General features: G+C 39.2%; 1 protein-coding gene across 1 annotated transcript in view; it reads left to right on the top strand.

Annotated features, from left to right (window-relative positions):
* The window catches only part of LOC139724335 (uncharacterized), an 88783-nt gene extending 86457 nt beyond the window's left edge, over nt 1–2326 (top strand). The window contains exons 9-10 of the mRNA XM_071635478.1: nt 811–1016; nt 1944–2326. Of these exons, the coding sequence (XP_071491579.1) occupies nt 811–1016; nt 1944–2290 (553 nt within the window). The 3' untranslated portion in view covers nt 2291–2326. The remainder of the gene's footprint in view (nt 1–810; nt 1017–1943) is intronic.
* Nucleotides 2327–14981: the final 12655 nt, after the last annotated feature.

Genomic DNA, 14981 nt, shown 5'->3' with positions numbered 1-14981 from the left:
CCGGAGTATAGGGTAAACATCCTGACACAACTGAGAGAAACGCATCAACCGTCATGCCATAAACTTTGCTGCTCAATGAATATTAATGGCTGATTGGATCTTGTCCCACAACCCATGCACCCCCCCCCCCCCCACAAGCAGGCACGGACACACAGACACACAGACGCATGCACAGACACATACACACAGTCAAATGTTCCTCTCAATTCTCAATGGATCAAGCCGTTGATAAAGACAATAAAGTAAGAAGCTTTTTTAAACCTCTTATGAAGATGGGCATGTACTTTGGATGTTTGTTGATTAGCATATATTTCTTGATGTTAATGATGAATGAACATTGATTACAAAATCCCCTTATCTGTCTAGCAGGACTTAATTGAGGTAATCTGCTGCTGAGCAACAGACATGTCATCTCCATTCACTCCATCTTCACCTACCCCCCCCCCCCAAAAAAAAAAGAAGAAAAAGAAGAAAGAACCCCTTTTGTTTCAAAGCCTACCTGTAAAATGCCAGTCCCTTCCAGTGTTGTATCGTATGCTACAACAAGGAACAGAAACTGTTAATATTAAGACAAAACTGAATGTGCTCTATGTTAAACTTGCCAAAGCCACTGTGATATTTGACTATCCTAGGATACTGAAAAAAATTTAATAGAGGACAGTCATTGCATGATTGTACTTGAAAAATCGTGTCTTTGGACCAGAATGGAGTCCCATGGTAATTTTTGCATGTGTGTGTATGGTGAAATATTAACAAATCTCAATTCTATAGCGCTCCTAATGATGCCTTCTTCACCCCGTTTGGTTCCAGTGTCCATGGCGCCCACCAGCTGGAACAGGACTTTGGCTATGTCCACCAATGGCTTTCTTCGAGCGCCAGCAAACTTGGACCAGAGAGCAAGCAGAGCGTCCTCTCACTCGATGCCATTCGCAACTTTGAGGGCGCCATCCTCCTTCTCAAGCAGCAGCCAATGAGGAAGTCCGCCATGGCCAATGCATCCTCCAAGGATGAAATCAGTGAGTGTCGTAGGAGGAAATGATGAATTCAGGTCTTGGTTTGTGGTTCACGTTGTCATCTGTGTCCACAAGTTAGACCAGCTGTTACCTTTTGTGATATTTGAGGCAAAATTCTTTATAAACTGAAGAAAACTAATAAAACCACTTGTGTTTATTTACCGGTAAGGGCAACTCCTGTCATAGCATAGTACTCAGGACCGGCAGTTTTCTTTCTTTGTATTGAAATCTTCTTATAGCCAGACAAATTGAATATTCAAAGATGATAGAGAGACAAATTGAATATTCAAAGATGATAGAGATAATGATTTTGGGACCTGAATGTTTTTTTTTCACTACAGTAAAATTTTGTTGTAACCCTGTTCATTATAAAAGGAGTGCACTGTAGTTTTTATTTCTTCCTGTACCATTGCTGTGTTGGCATGCACTGCATGTCACAGAGCATTTAGGGTCACAATTCACAATCAGTGAAGTAGTGTAAGAAAATTATATGAAACAACCATGTCTTTCCTCAGGTAAGTGTTTATTACAGATTACTGATGGACACATGTCTACTTCTTAAGAATATTGGAACCTATCTTAGCCATAGCAAATCCAAAAATATGATGCTCACAAGTACAGGGTCTGACAACTATCTTGGATCTGATGACATTTTGAGCTCAAGATGTTATCAAGCTTTGTTGATACCCTCACCACACTAATACCATTATTTTACCAGTCTGAAGAGGGCTCCAACTTCTCTCTTCTACAATAATTTCATGATGGCATCATTCTTTGTCTCCGGAACATCCCACATATAGTATGAATGGCCTGGTTGAAATGAGTACTGTCCTTTCATCCATTGTCAAAAGAGTTCATGTGTTTCTCATTTCTGTCTCTCTCTCCTCTCTCGCTCTCTCTCTCTCTTCAATCTCCTGTGTGTCTAAACAGACTCAGAGTACAGTACTAGCACAGCTCAGAGTACCGAGTCTCGTCGGGGAAGTTTTGGCAGCATGTCGGACTCTCCCCTCACTACTCAGAACCTGAATCCCCTCCCCCACCCCCAGCAACAAGCTCCTCTTTCCCACCCCACCACTCTCCCCTTAGGTGGGGACTACAGCACCCAGACCACCGGCTCGGACAGGGGCTACGCTACCGACTCAGCTGACGGGGGTGCAGAGGAGGAGACCTACAACATCCCCCACCGCAAGGAGTGGTTGAGTCTGCGTGTGCACACAGGGAATCGCTGGAAGAGTCCATTTAGCTGCCTGAACTCACCGGCGGGGATGGAGAGCTGAATGGAGGAGTGAGGGACAAGAATATTGGCAACAGAAGTGGAGTGAACGGGTTATGGAAGAGCCTTGAGAAAAAAGACACCAGTACCAACTAATTATCTACATAGAAAGGGGTACAGGATACTGTCTTGACAGAGGAAAAATAACTAATGTAGTTTTTACAAGACTTTTGAACTGAAGTGACTTTATAGACAGCTGTGGTCAGTGTGGAAAAGAAGAAGAAATTGCTGCATATTTATTTTTTTCTTGATAAAGTTAAGAAAGGATAGAAGTATTATTCATTTAAATGCAGAAGTCCCATTACTAGTTTGGACATCTTCCTTTGCAGAGTATTTTGTAGTATTTATTTGATGCAGGGAGAGGCTGATATACTGGTTTATATGCATGAAAGTGTACCTGCACAGATGTAACTATAATCAGTGGTCTAAGATGTCGACCAAGTGCAACTGAAGTTTGAATATGGATGTTACTGTGGTAATGGAATTATGTATATATCTTCACCCTTTTAGCACTTTCTCCTTTTTACTCACACACAGAGCATCTATGGTGCACCAGACAGAAATTGAGTGACAAATGCCAAATAGAATCAGCATCTCGGTTTTTATCTTTCTGCTAACAAATTTATGACTACCTTATGAGTTTCAGTGCTCTTTGATTTGCAGAACCGACGTTAAAGTGTTCTGTTTCCAGTCATGACTGTTGTTTTGTTTTTTTTCTTTTCTCTTAAGCTGTGTATTTGACAACTCGGCCTAAATGCGAGGTGACATAAACCTTCATATTAGCTTTATTCTAAATGTAGTCGTAATCAATCTCATTTAGTTTGCCGTCTCTATCACACATGTGTACACTGACAGAGAGTATTTCAGGTTGACTCACAATTTTTTGGTAAAAATGGAACAAAGTGGCTGGAGGTGTGGTGTTCGTGTGTATTTATCCATGTGATACCAAATTACTCAATGTTCCTCTAGAAAAAAAAATATGCAATAACATCCAGTTTGTTAGAATAAAGTATCCACTCGCTGTTCTGTAGGATACACCAACTGGTTTAACATCCTACCCCCCCCCCCAAAAAAAAAAGACTGTATCATTCAAAAAACGAGAAAGAAATGGATGGAAACGGGGGGGGGGGGGGGGGGGGGGAATCCAAAGATACAAAAAGCTGTGAAAAAAAAAAGCTGTGCAAATTCAGATATAGGGGAAATTGCCAATCATATAACAGAGTGGAAAAAAAATCTGTAGAAAATCTTCTTATACTTATTCCTTTACCTTTGTCATGTGTAAACCCCCTGTGAGGCTTATCCCTCTTTGAATACCATTTACATTCTGTGCAAACATGACTGACAAGACAACAACTGAATTGAGCCACTTAGGGTGCGTTCGAGCACTCTGAAGCGAACTGAACCAAAGCGTACCGTACCGAACTGTGCCAGATTTGAAGCGTTCGAGAGCTCTGTTGAGAAAGCGTACCTCACGAGTTATTTTTAGAAAAGGTCATGCATTTTTGTAGCAAGAGGGTCATTCACCTGGCGCTTGACGTACTTACAGCTGTCCCGAACAAAGAGAATGATGTCTTTGCATTGTGACGTATGCGCATGATACATGCATGCTTTACAGCGAACTTTTGGTACGCTTTTGGAGCACATCGGGAAGTGGTCCACTTTTGGCTTGGTACGATACACTTTAGGAGCGATCAAGCGCTCCTCTGGTGCGGGTAAGGTACGGTACGGTACGGTACGGTACGGTTCGCTTTAGGAGAACGCTCGAACGCACCCTGAGTCTCTGGGCAAAGTTGAAACACCCAAAGTGACACGAACACGTTGATGTGTCAGAGGCTCATTTATATAATGTGTGTGTGGGTTTTAATCTCTTGTAGACCAGGCTTTATCATTGGGGATAATCTACAACGAAAAAGTCAAAAGTTGGGTCTGAAATACTTCCATAAGGGTCAAAGGTCAAGTAAAAATCTTCAAATCCCAAATACTTGCTAGTTTACCCCATCATCCAATTATTAAAACCTAATTCAAAGAAAATGAAGACTCCACACATTTGCGACAAACATGTCGTTTTCATTTTTTGCCAATTATGTGAAACTGTCGTCTCACATTGACAAGACATACTATAGACCTATTGGGAGAACCATGCATTGTGGCGGGGGTTTACCAGTCGCCATAGCACAGCATTTCTATTTTATTTCTGGATTTGGTTTGGAATTCAGATGGATTAATGTGACATATCCTGACCTGTGTGGGGTTTGAATCTGTGTGAATGACATGCTTACTGTTATGCAGCGTAAAAGAGTTGACTGTATTCTTACCTTATCTGAAAATGACCAAATGATTCTAAATAGCTCTGTGGTTTTACACAGGTAAATGATCATATTGTTGTACTACATGAAGGTGAAAGTAAGAATTGACAAAGTAGTGCTGTCTAGATTTCATCACATAATAAGCTGTGGACCAATCAGTTGTGGTGATGTTGTGAATAAAAAGATGTGGTTGATGTATTTTTCTAGGGTGGCATTCTTATAAAGACGCATAAAAGAAGAAGAAAATGGTTATTGGTATGCTTTACTTTAGCAACTGCCCCCCCCCCCAAAAAAGGGGGGGGGGAGTTTACCTGATGTGTACTGTTTCAGTGGTCAAGGCAAGTATGAAGTGCAACATTGCCTGGTTCTAATTTTCTGTTTTTATTTCAGGGTGTGCGTGGAAGTCCCTGGTTTTAAATTCTTTACTTACCTTCTTATTCGGCAATGATTTAAAAAGCAAATAATAGAATAATTACAGAGCACTGCAATTAATTCCCTTTACGCAGAGTAGCTATACCTCTATTGATGTGATGTATTAGTCATTGTGTATGTGTATGCAGCACCAAGAAATTTGAAGTTACATGTAGTACCCAAGTTTAAGACTCACAATACTGAGTAATTCTTGCTGAAAATCAGTCAGATTTATTTTGGAGAGTTGTGAATATTGTGCTTCTTGCTGGTAAACTGTGTCAATCAAGTTTGATTTCATTGTATAGTGCTGAGTCAACTGTTGCTATTGTCATATTCTAAGATGATGTCATTGAATAAATCAGAAAATATGTGGCTTTGATTACTTGTTCCAGTAGCATTAAGGATTCTAGAAATTTTGTGCCATTTCATGTGCCACAGATATAATGCTTTATAGTATCAGCCCTGTCCCATGTTTGAATCTATCAAATCTATCCCAACTTACAAACTATGTTCCAAGATATTTGATGTTGTTTCAAGTTTTGTAACATATATATTTGTTTACATTTTTTCAGATGGTGCAGTGGTACCCTTGCAATTGTTAAAAAGACTTTCTCAAAATGGCAATGTCTGTCATGATTCTATTTTCCAGTGGCAGTATATGTTCTATGATGTATGTTTGCTTTAGAGGCAGCATGAAATTTTGTGTGACATATCTATATGATGATATATTACTTTGTGAAACTTTTTCTGATGGATGCTATAGGATATATTTATATACATTAAAGAGATTGTGGTCAAATGATGCTATATGTTTTGTGTGCAAGTAGTGGCTACTCTTCCCTTTTATTTTATTTTTTTCAAAAATTGTAGTTCTGTTACTATATGTAGCTGATAGTGTTGATGATGCTTGAAAAGAAGAATGATTATCACAATGACATGGTGCGTGAGATATGATATTGTGTTGATATTGACTGATCATATCACACTTATATTTTCATCTGCAGAAAGAGGAATGTTATCATTGACAGAATACCATGCCAAATCATGGGGATACTTCTGAGATAGTTATTAGCATTGTATCATTACATTAAAGCAGCAGGACAGATAGTTATCAGCGTTGTATCATTACTTTAAAGCAGCAGGACAGAGTTAGAGACTCTCATTGTCATTTGATGGGAGTAAACTTCAGAGTTGTGTGAAGTGAAAGGTCCCAGTGGGTTTTAACAGTGTTTCCTTCTGGCTCAAACTCCTTCACACAGTGTGATATTGGTAACCTTTGACCCGATACCTAGTCATGCTGTCATAGTGGTTTATGCAGAATATGTTTAACAGTTCTTAAGTTACCCAATGTAATACCTGGATATGACAGTACTGCCCACCGAATCTGTATGGTTTCGTTCAAAGATATAGCAAATGCTAAATAATCGTTCAACTGTTTGCAAAGTTGCAGTACCCTTATCTTTTGTAATGTGACTGCCATACGTAATGTCTTAAATTAGAATGATGTTGAGTCTGCATGTAATGCTCATATGGGGTCTCTTGGTATCAGTGTGGCCTAAGATAGTCACCCGTGAAAAGTTCACCAAGAAAAGTACTTTGTAGGTGTGGAATGAGGGAGTGAGTTTTATATCAGCAACCTTGCCATGAGTTTGATCAATTCTCCTCAAAGCCGTCCCAGTTGAAGTTTTATCACTCCTTCCTCACTCCTACAACCCACAACCTTGAAAAACTGTGAGATGTTTTGGGTGTTAAAAAAGTTATTATGAATGTTAGATACATACAAGGTGTTTATCTACTGGTATTTAAGACACAAATAGCATGTCCTATTGCTCATGGTGGAACACTCTTGCAGTGCAGCATGTTCATGGATAAGGCAACTTGAAACATTCAGGCTTTATGGTGGATTGAGCATCAACTTATACCAGTGAGGACAGATGTAGTCCATTATTCTATACACCTGTGCTATGTAGTACATTAATTAACTGAATTGGTTGAGTGATGATGAAATCTCTTATTGTCTAAGTACTGTGACTGAACTCATTTGATATAATCGGCATACTGGTATGACATTTATTAGTATTACTTTCACCAAGCCGTGAGAATGTGTGACTTATGGTAACAATATTCATCAGAATGTGTATTTTTCTGTAAGTCCGATAGTGAAAACAAATTACCATGTCATAGTGTGTTAGCTATGATGTCATAGTGTGTTATCTATGATGTCATAGTGTGTTATCTATGATGTCATAGTGAGTTATCTGTGATGTCATAGTGGGTTATCTATGATGTCCTAGTGAGTTATCTATGATGTCATAGTGTGTTAGCTATGATGTCATAGTGTTTTATCTATGATGTCATAATGTGTTATCTATGATGTCATTGTGATGGATAAGAGAATTAACTCATAGCTGTCTGTCATCCATTCTTATAATATATGTACTTCAGGAATCACCCCAGCACAAACAGATTATTATTTATTTTCAGGTAGTCCAGATCACATCTAGTGAAGGCTGACTCTGTGATAGTCTCGTAGTAAAATTCTGTCAGGATTGTAGAACTCCTGACTTTTTATTATGTGACATTTCATTGTGAATAACGTCACTTTTTTGTAGTTGGTTTAGAGTGTGATTCTTCTTTATCAGTTGAAAATTGTTTCATGCATGAGAACTACTACCCAAGCTGTTCTAAATCTAGAAGAAGCACCATAGCTACATTTAGTCAAATGACTAATGATGAAGGCAATGGAACTGCCATGGTTTATTGTAACAGTGACTTACAGGTATGCATTCGTACATGTATCCTGACTTGTACTCTAGAAACACCTTGAAAGGCAAACATTGTTCACCAAAGTTTTACTTTTCTCATTATTTCAACAACAACAAATGTCTATAAGGATGAATGTGAGAATGGTTATGTTCAGGAATTCTGTGAAATCATTTGCTATTGACATATTTCAGGAGTACTGTGTGTTTTAGTGAGTCTACATATGGTGATCTTAGCATCTTGTAATGTTTGACTTGTCTATGTTATGATGCGGCCGGCATCAGAGCTGTTTTTTGTTTGTTTGTTTGTTTGTTTGTTTGTTTGATTGTTTGTTTGTTTGTTTGTTTGGGAGAGTGCTTGGGGTACATCTCCGGTGACTCTGTCTTTACTCTCAAACAGTGCAGCTTCTCTCCTACAACTTGGTAACCCTGTGTTACTTTCTTTCACTCACTAATAAGCAGCAATTTCCTGTAGAGGATGTCCATAGCATATGATTGTGAAGGAGCGACATGTGTATGCAGAAGATGCAAAAAATGTGCAATTATTGGCCAGACGTGGCTTAAAAAAAGATTACTTGTGTATTTTGTGATCATAATTTGATTTTATTGTTCATCTGTAAATAAGAGATTTTCTTTTTTTGTTTGTTGAAAAGAGACATTTTAATCACTATATGACTTAATTCAGTTTTTGTGATGCGATGTGATATGATAGTACAGTGACAGCAGTTGTCTATTTTTTTTTCTTCTCTAATTTTGTTGAGTGCATTGGTAGTAAAATGAACAAGAGTGAAATCAAAGTGTATTGTATTCCGTAAGGTCATTGCCATAGACTTCTACCCCTTCCTATGTTCAGTATCTTCAGTGCATCGGTGAAAATAGCCGAGATTGGTGTGTTCACAGTGGACCCTCTTTGCTGATGATTAAAAGCGATGATCCACAATGTTACTGACTGATTTTAAGCCAGCACTGCCTCTGTGCATGTATTTGTAGATTTTAAAGTGTCAGAAAATGCTCACCTCCTACTTACGGTATCTTGACTAGGTATGATGCTTACGTATAGCATGGAATGGGGTACCTCTGTGTTCACATTTGTGATGTTGTATGACAAATCTTGAGAGTCACATAATTTCTGCATTGAGTGACTGTCATTGGTACAATACTTCTCCAAATATCATCAGTCGTAGTCCATCATTGAGACTGAACATAGTCCAGCGAGCCAGTGTAATCATCCATTTTGACTCTGTCTGATTAGAGAAAAGGCCGTTCAGACCAGTTTTGATCTGTATTTTGTATCCGAGTCTTTTTCTCTCTCTTCACAGTGTTTCCTCCTTCTCTTACTCGCCAACTTTTCTGCACATACTGGTGTATCAATGAAGTATCAATGATCCATATAATTATGTATATTGCTATATCTTCATGAAACATACATACATGCTTGTCTATCCTTCTATCTATCCATTTCTCTTTCATCCATCCACCTGTCATCTTTTCAATCTCCTCATCCATTAGTTACCCTTCTATCTCTCTCTCCGAATCCCTCCACTCCACTAGCTGAGAATTGTATACTATAGGAATTTATTTAGAAACCAACTGAAATGTGTTTCCCTCAACCATTCCACGAAGCAACGGAACGTCTGCACTTTGAACTCAGCGTGACTGTTATAAAACATTGAATGTGTTGTGTGTATGTGTGTGTGTGTGTGTGGGTGCATGCATGCGTGTCAGATGCAAAGACTCACAAAACCACAGAGAAATCAGATGCAAAATGTTTAGATAGGTAGGAGATGATGATAACTATCGATATGAATGTACTATTAATGTGATGGTAGTACTATTTATCAAATAAAGAAAAAAAATATTTGAAATGTTTTAGTGAATACTGTGTTTGCCTAGTGTCTTCTGTTTTTCGCATCACAAGATCTGCTATTGAAGTATATGTTTGATGATGATTGATAATGCGTTGTATGACATCATGAAACGAAAGGCATGTTTGTCATGAAATTCTGCATTGTACCTGTGAGTGCAAAACTTAGGGCATGGGGTTGCAGATTTTATGTAATATGCAGGCCTGTTGCAAGGACGTTGGATATCTGGGCAGAGAGAGAAAGAATGCACTGATGCAGTATGCAGATAAAAAATAACCTTATTTGATTCCTCAAACCTAACTGCCCATCTACTCCAACAAGAAAAAGTAAGTATTTGTTGGGTTCATTAAAAGTACAGGAAATGTTGCTCCCAGCTACATGATTGATTCTCAGTTCAGCAAGGATGACTTTTTTTTTTATGCCTCCGCCACGAAGTGGTGCCGGAGGCAATATGTTTTCGGGTTGTCCGTCCGTCCGTCCTTCTGCCCTTCCATCGGTCCGTTCTTCTGTCCTTCCATCCGTCCATCCGTTCTTCCGTCCGTCCGTAATGAATTTTGTGGACAGCGTAACTAAAAAATCTTTTGAGGTATCCTAATTAAACTTGGCATGTATGTGTATTGGGGGTGAAGTTGTGCCTATCAACTTTTGGGTGCACATGCTCAAGGTCAAAGGTCAAAAAAGTCAAGGTCAAATACGTAAAATTTCACTATTTCCACCATATCTATGCAATGCCTGAAGTTATTTTCTTGAAACTTAAGGGCTTTTTACACTTGTAAAATTTTGCTTAGCCCCGGACCAACGGTGGGGCTAAGGGGGGGCCTTAGCCCCACCGTTGGTACGGGACTATCCTTAGCCCACTTTCTGTTTACACTCGTTTTTGCCAAAGTGGGCTAGCCCCACCGATAGTACGGTACTATCTGGCCCTGCAAAATAGCAGGGGTTAGCACCGCAATTGCGGTGCCAAGCAAGTGAGTGTAAACAGAACGAAAAAATAATCCTGGGCTAAGCGACGGAGACGAAGTCCGACCCTCACTGACCAATCAGAAACGAGGTCATCAAGTGCTGCCGGTGCGTGCGTGTACTTGTACAGTACACAGCGTAATTATGAATATTCGTGTGGTTTGGAAAGTCCTGGGCTAAGAAATACGAGTGTAAAAAGGTCAGTTTTCTCCTTAGCCCCGGACAAGAGATAGTACGGGACTAATTGGCGAGTGTAAAAAGCTGAAAAAATTGGTACGGGACTAACGATAGTCCTGGGTCAGAGAAAGTCCGGGGTTAAGAAACACAAGTGTAAAAAGCCCTTATGTGTATACATGGATAACCCAATTAAGATTCTCCGGTGAAAGTTTGGGGTCGTGATGTCAAAGGTCAGAAGGTCAAGTAATAATTTTAAAACTCCGCTTTTTTCCCCCGTACCTTGGAAATTGTTCAAGGTATCCTCATGGAACATATATATACATGTACTGACTGGCAGTGATTATCTAGAAAATTTAGGGTTCATGGGGTCAAAGGTCAAGGGCAACAATTCAAAATTTTACTATTTCCCTCATATTTATGCAATGCCAGCAGGATTATTATTTTTTTACACTTGGTGTATGCATGTATAACCTATTAGAGATTCTCTGAAAACTTTCTTTTTTTTTCCTCAAAGGTCAAAAGGTTAAAGATCAAGGGAAAATGCTGAACTAACTTTTTCCTCCATATCTCGGAAGTGGATAAAGTTATCTTGAAACTTACTACATAGTTATGCATGTTCTGCCTGGCAGTGATTATCCTATGAATTTTAGGGTCAAAGGTCAGATGAAAATGGTAATAATGTACTTTTCAATACAGAAATTGCACTTTTTCTCCATACCTTGAAAATTACTCAATGCATAAACTTATGAATTGGTCAAAGTCAAGTTAAAGCCCGTAAATCCCCAAATACATGCTCTCTTATTCAGCCAATTAAACCTAGGTCAATGCAGGTGGACATCTAACACATTTGTGACAAACTTGTCATTTTAATATTTTGCCAATTTTGTGAAAATGTAATCACACATTGTCCACATGTACTATAGACCTATTATTAGAATCATACATTATGGCGGAGGCGTACCAGTCACCTTAGCGACATTTCTAGTTTCATTTTAGAATGTGAAAAGAAAAAGAAAATTTACGATGTGATTAAATTAGATGAGGAAGGAAGGAAACTATGACACAAAAAGAAATAATCATGTACTAACAGGTGGCTGACTGGAGAGTGAAAATATGGATAGCTCCGTATGGAAACATACCAGTGGTGGATGAATGGAAAGAATACAGAATGAATAGCTGTTTGAATTAATGAATAGCCAGAAATGAGAACATACAGTGTAGAAATGAAAGGGTAATATGAACTCCTGTACGAGCTGAAATTTTCGCGTACAGATATTTTCGCGAATTGCTACTTGGAGGACATTTTCTCGTGTAGTTAATTTCGTGGTTGCCAGGGTCTCAGTGAACTTAGTTATTCGCGCGTTGTTATTTTTGCATGTTATTTTCGCGGTTCAAAGGCGATTGGTGAAATATAATACATTGAAGTAATTTGTATGTTCAGGATTTGGTTATAACGGTAAGTGGTAGTAGTGGTAGCAGTATTAGCAGTAGTAGTAGTGGTGGTGGTGATGCTGGTGGTAGTAGTAGTAGTAGTAGTATAGTAGTAGCAGTAGTGGTAGTAGTGGTAGTAGTAGCCTGTAATAGTAGTAGTAGCCTAGAGTAGTAGTAGTAGTAGTGGTATTGTAGTAGTTGTAGTAGCAGTAGTATACCCCAAGTAACATGCCCATATATATATTTCTTTTATTTGATTTGATTTATTTCTGCATTCAATCAAATACAATTTGAATACAAATTTCAAAAGTAGAAAGACAAAGAATAACAAGTGCAGTGAAATAATCGAAAATAGTACACAAATAGATACACATCGTATCCGGGCACTTACCCCCTGGGCAACTACCCTCCGGATAACTACCACCCGGATAGTTACCCCCCAGGTCTATTCCCCCTTAGGGCAACAACCCCCCGGACAACTACCCTCCTAGGGCAATCACCCTCCAGGGCCATTACCCCCTAGGACAACTACCACCCGGTCATCTACCCTCCTAGGGCAACTGCCCCCAAGGGCAATTACCCTTAGGACATCTACCCGCCGTATAACTACCCCCTGGGTAACTACCCCCTGGATGACTACCCCCCGGATAACTACCCCCCAGATAACTACCACCCGGATAACTACCCCCAGGATAACTACCCCTCGGATAACTACCCCTTGGATAACTACCCCCCGGAGAACTACCCCCTGGGTAACTACCCCCCGGATAACTACCCCCAGGATAACTACCACCCGGATAACTACCCCCTGGATAACTACCCCCCGGATAACTACCACCCGGATTACTACCCCCCCCCCCCATAACCATAACACGACCCACCCCCCCCCCCCCGCCCCCTCCTGATACTTACCTACTGGACAACCCTCCCTCCCCGCCCCCCGAAAGAAGTACCGCCCTTTGTGATTTTTCCATAAGTTCATAACACCATATCAGAAGATGCACCTTTCTCTTACACTGTCATCATTTACTCTTTTGGCTTGTCATTTTCTACTGTTATAACACATTAGAAGATAAACATAAGAAAAGGAGAGTTGATTTCACTGCAATTCATATTTCCTTAACATTAGCGAGGGACCCTTCGATATAAAGCCATAATTTCTGATAGGATCCGGGCACGGTTTTATGAAGTCAGTCCTGACAAGCTGTCAGTTCCACACAATTACCAATCGTTGTAGGTCGATCAAAGCAGGTCCATGGTAACAAGTCGGTGACTCGAGCTTATCAATCAAGCAGAACCCATGGTTTTATTGAAATTATTAGAGACTAACAAGATGTCATAACTGGCAACTTTTATCAAACGGTGCCCTAATCTGTCATAAGAGTAAGATTACAGCTTGTTTTACATACAAGTAGAATTGTGCTAGTTTTCAAATTAAATGTTCTCGACACTTTAAGGGGAAATCCAGTTCAAATGTAAGTTAGTCTGATTAGAAAGAGTAAAATATTACGAGTTTAACGGTATTTCTTTTTTTTTTTTTTTTTTTTACAAAACACCCCTAGTTGTTAACGAAGTCTTTTGTCCTGCACCCTCTTTTTTAATAGATCTATAGAGAGTTGTAGTTGACAGAATCCTTTTTACATTATAGGGCTGCTCTGTTTTATCCCGGCCATTTCAAGAGTATTTTTTTTTTCACAAAAACTTGAATCCTTCTTGGAATAACATGCTCTTTAATATTTCGTAAGGGGTTTCTAATTTTCTCACCCAAAAGATGTTTAAAACCTGAAGTTGGTCTCGACCAAAACCAGACGATATGTAGTGAAAAATGTTTTTTTTTTTCAATTCAAATAGCAAACGTTGTTCGAAAATAACAATGAGAAACGTAATTTTCTGGGGGAGAGTTATTGTAAGAGGGGTGACTGTTTGGAGCCTAATTTTAATAAGGAGTAATTGTCAAGGGAGGTAATGCTCTGCGGTGATCATACCAAGGAGGTGACAATCTCTTCCCACATTCTTGATATACTAGTTGTTAATGCCCAATGATGCAGTAGGGCAATTCTGAAATGAGCGTTAGCGGTATAACAGTAAAATAGTTACAAAATTGATGAAACAATGCAAAGAAAGCAAAATTAAGACAGAGACGAAGAACACAAATAAAGATACAGTGCACTCCCGTTACAACGAACACGGTTATAACGAAATTTCGTTATAACGAAGCAAAACTTCTGGTCCCAAAATTATCGCCATTAAAGTCTATGGTACAAAATTCGCTTATAACGAAGACGGTTATAACAAAATTTTCGTTATCACGAAGTTTTTTCTGAGCACCACTGACAAAGAAAAACAAAGGAAATGTGCTCCGTTATAACGAAATGCGGATCGCATTCGAAAATGCGTAGCGGAACAAGCATTTTTAAAGCGTATCTGCATGAGCGAATGCATCATTGAATGTTCACTCCGTGTATCACGCACAGATTCCGAGGGGAACTTGCGTTATTGTAATACAATAATCTGAATTCAGATAAGGTTTGTTTCCTTGTTCCTCCTTTAATACAAAACACACATATTCTGTACAACGGATCCGAAGTCCTTTAATACAAAACACACATATTCTGATACAACTAAATGTCCGTAATAGTTCGGAAATGAAATATTAAGCACATCTTGGCGTTATTCCATAACAAAGGTTCGTTAATCCGATAATAAAATATGGTCCTTATTCTCATTCTTATACGGTTCGTTAGTCCGAACATGATAGGAATTCAAAACGTTCGTTAATCGGA

Source organism: Diadema antillarum, unplaced genomic scaffold, assembly GCF_040938485.1.
Source record: "Diadema antillarum isolate AM-2024a unplaced genomic scaffold, OU_Dant_1.0 scf00000211, whole genome shotgun sequence".
Lineage (NCBI taxonomy): Eukaryota > Metazoa > Echinodermata > Echinoidea > Diadematoida > Diadematidae > Diadema > Diadema antillarum.
The sequence above is the reverse complement of the archived record's forward strand: the minus strand, read 5'-3'. Positions and strand labels throughout refer to the sequence as shown.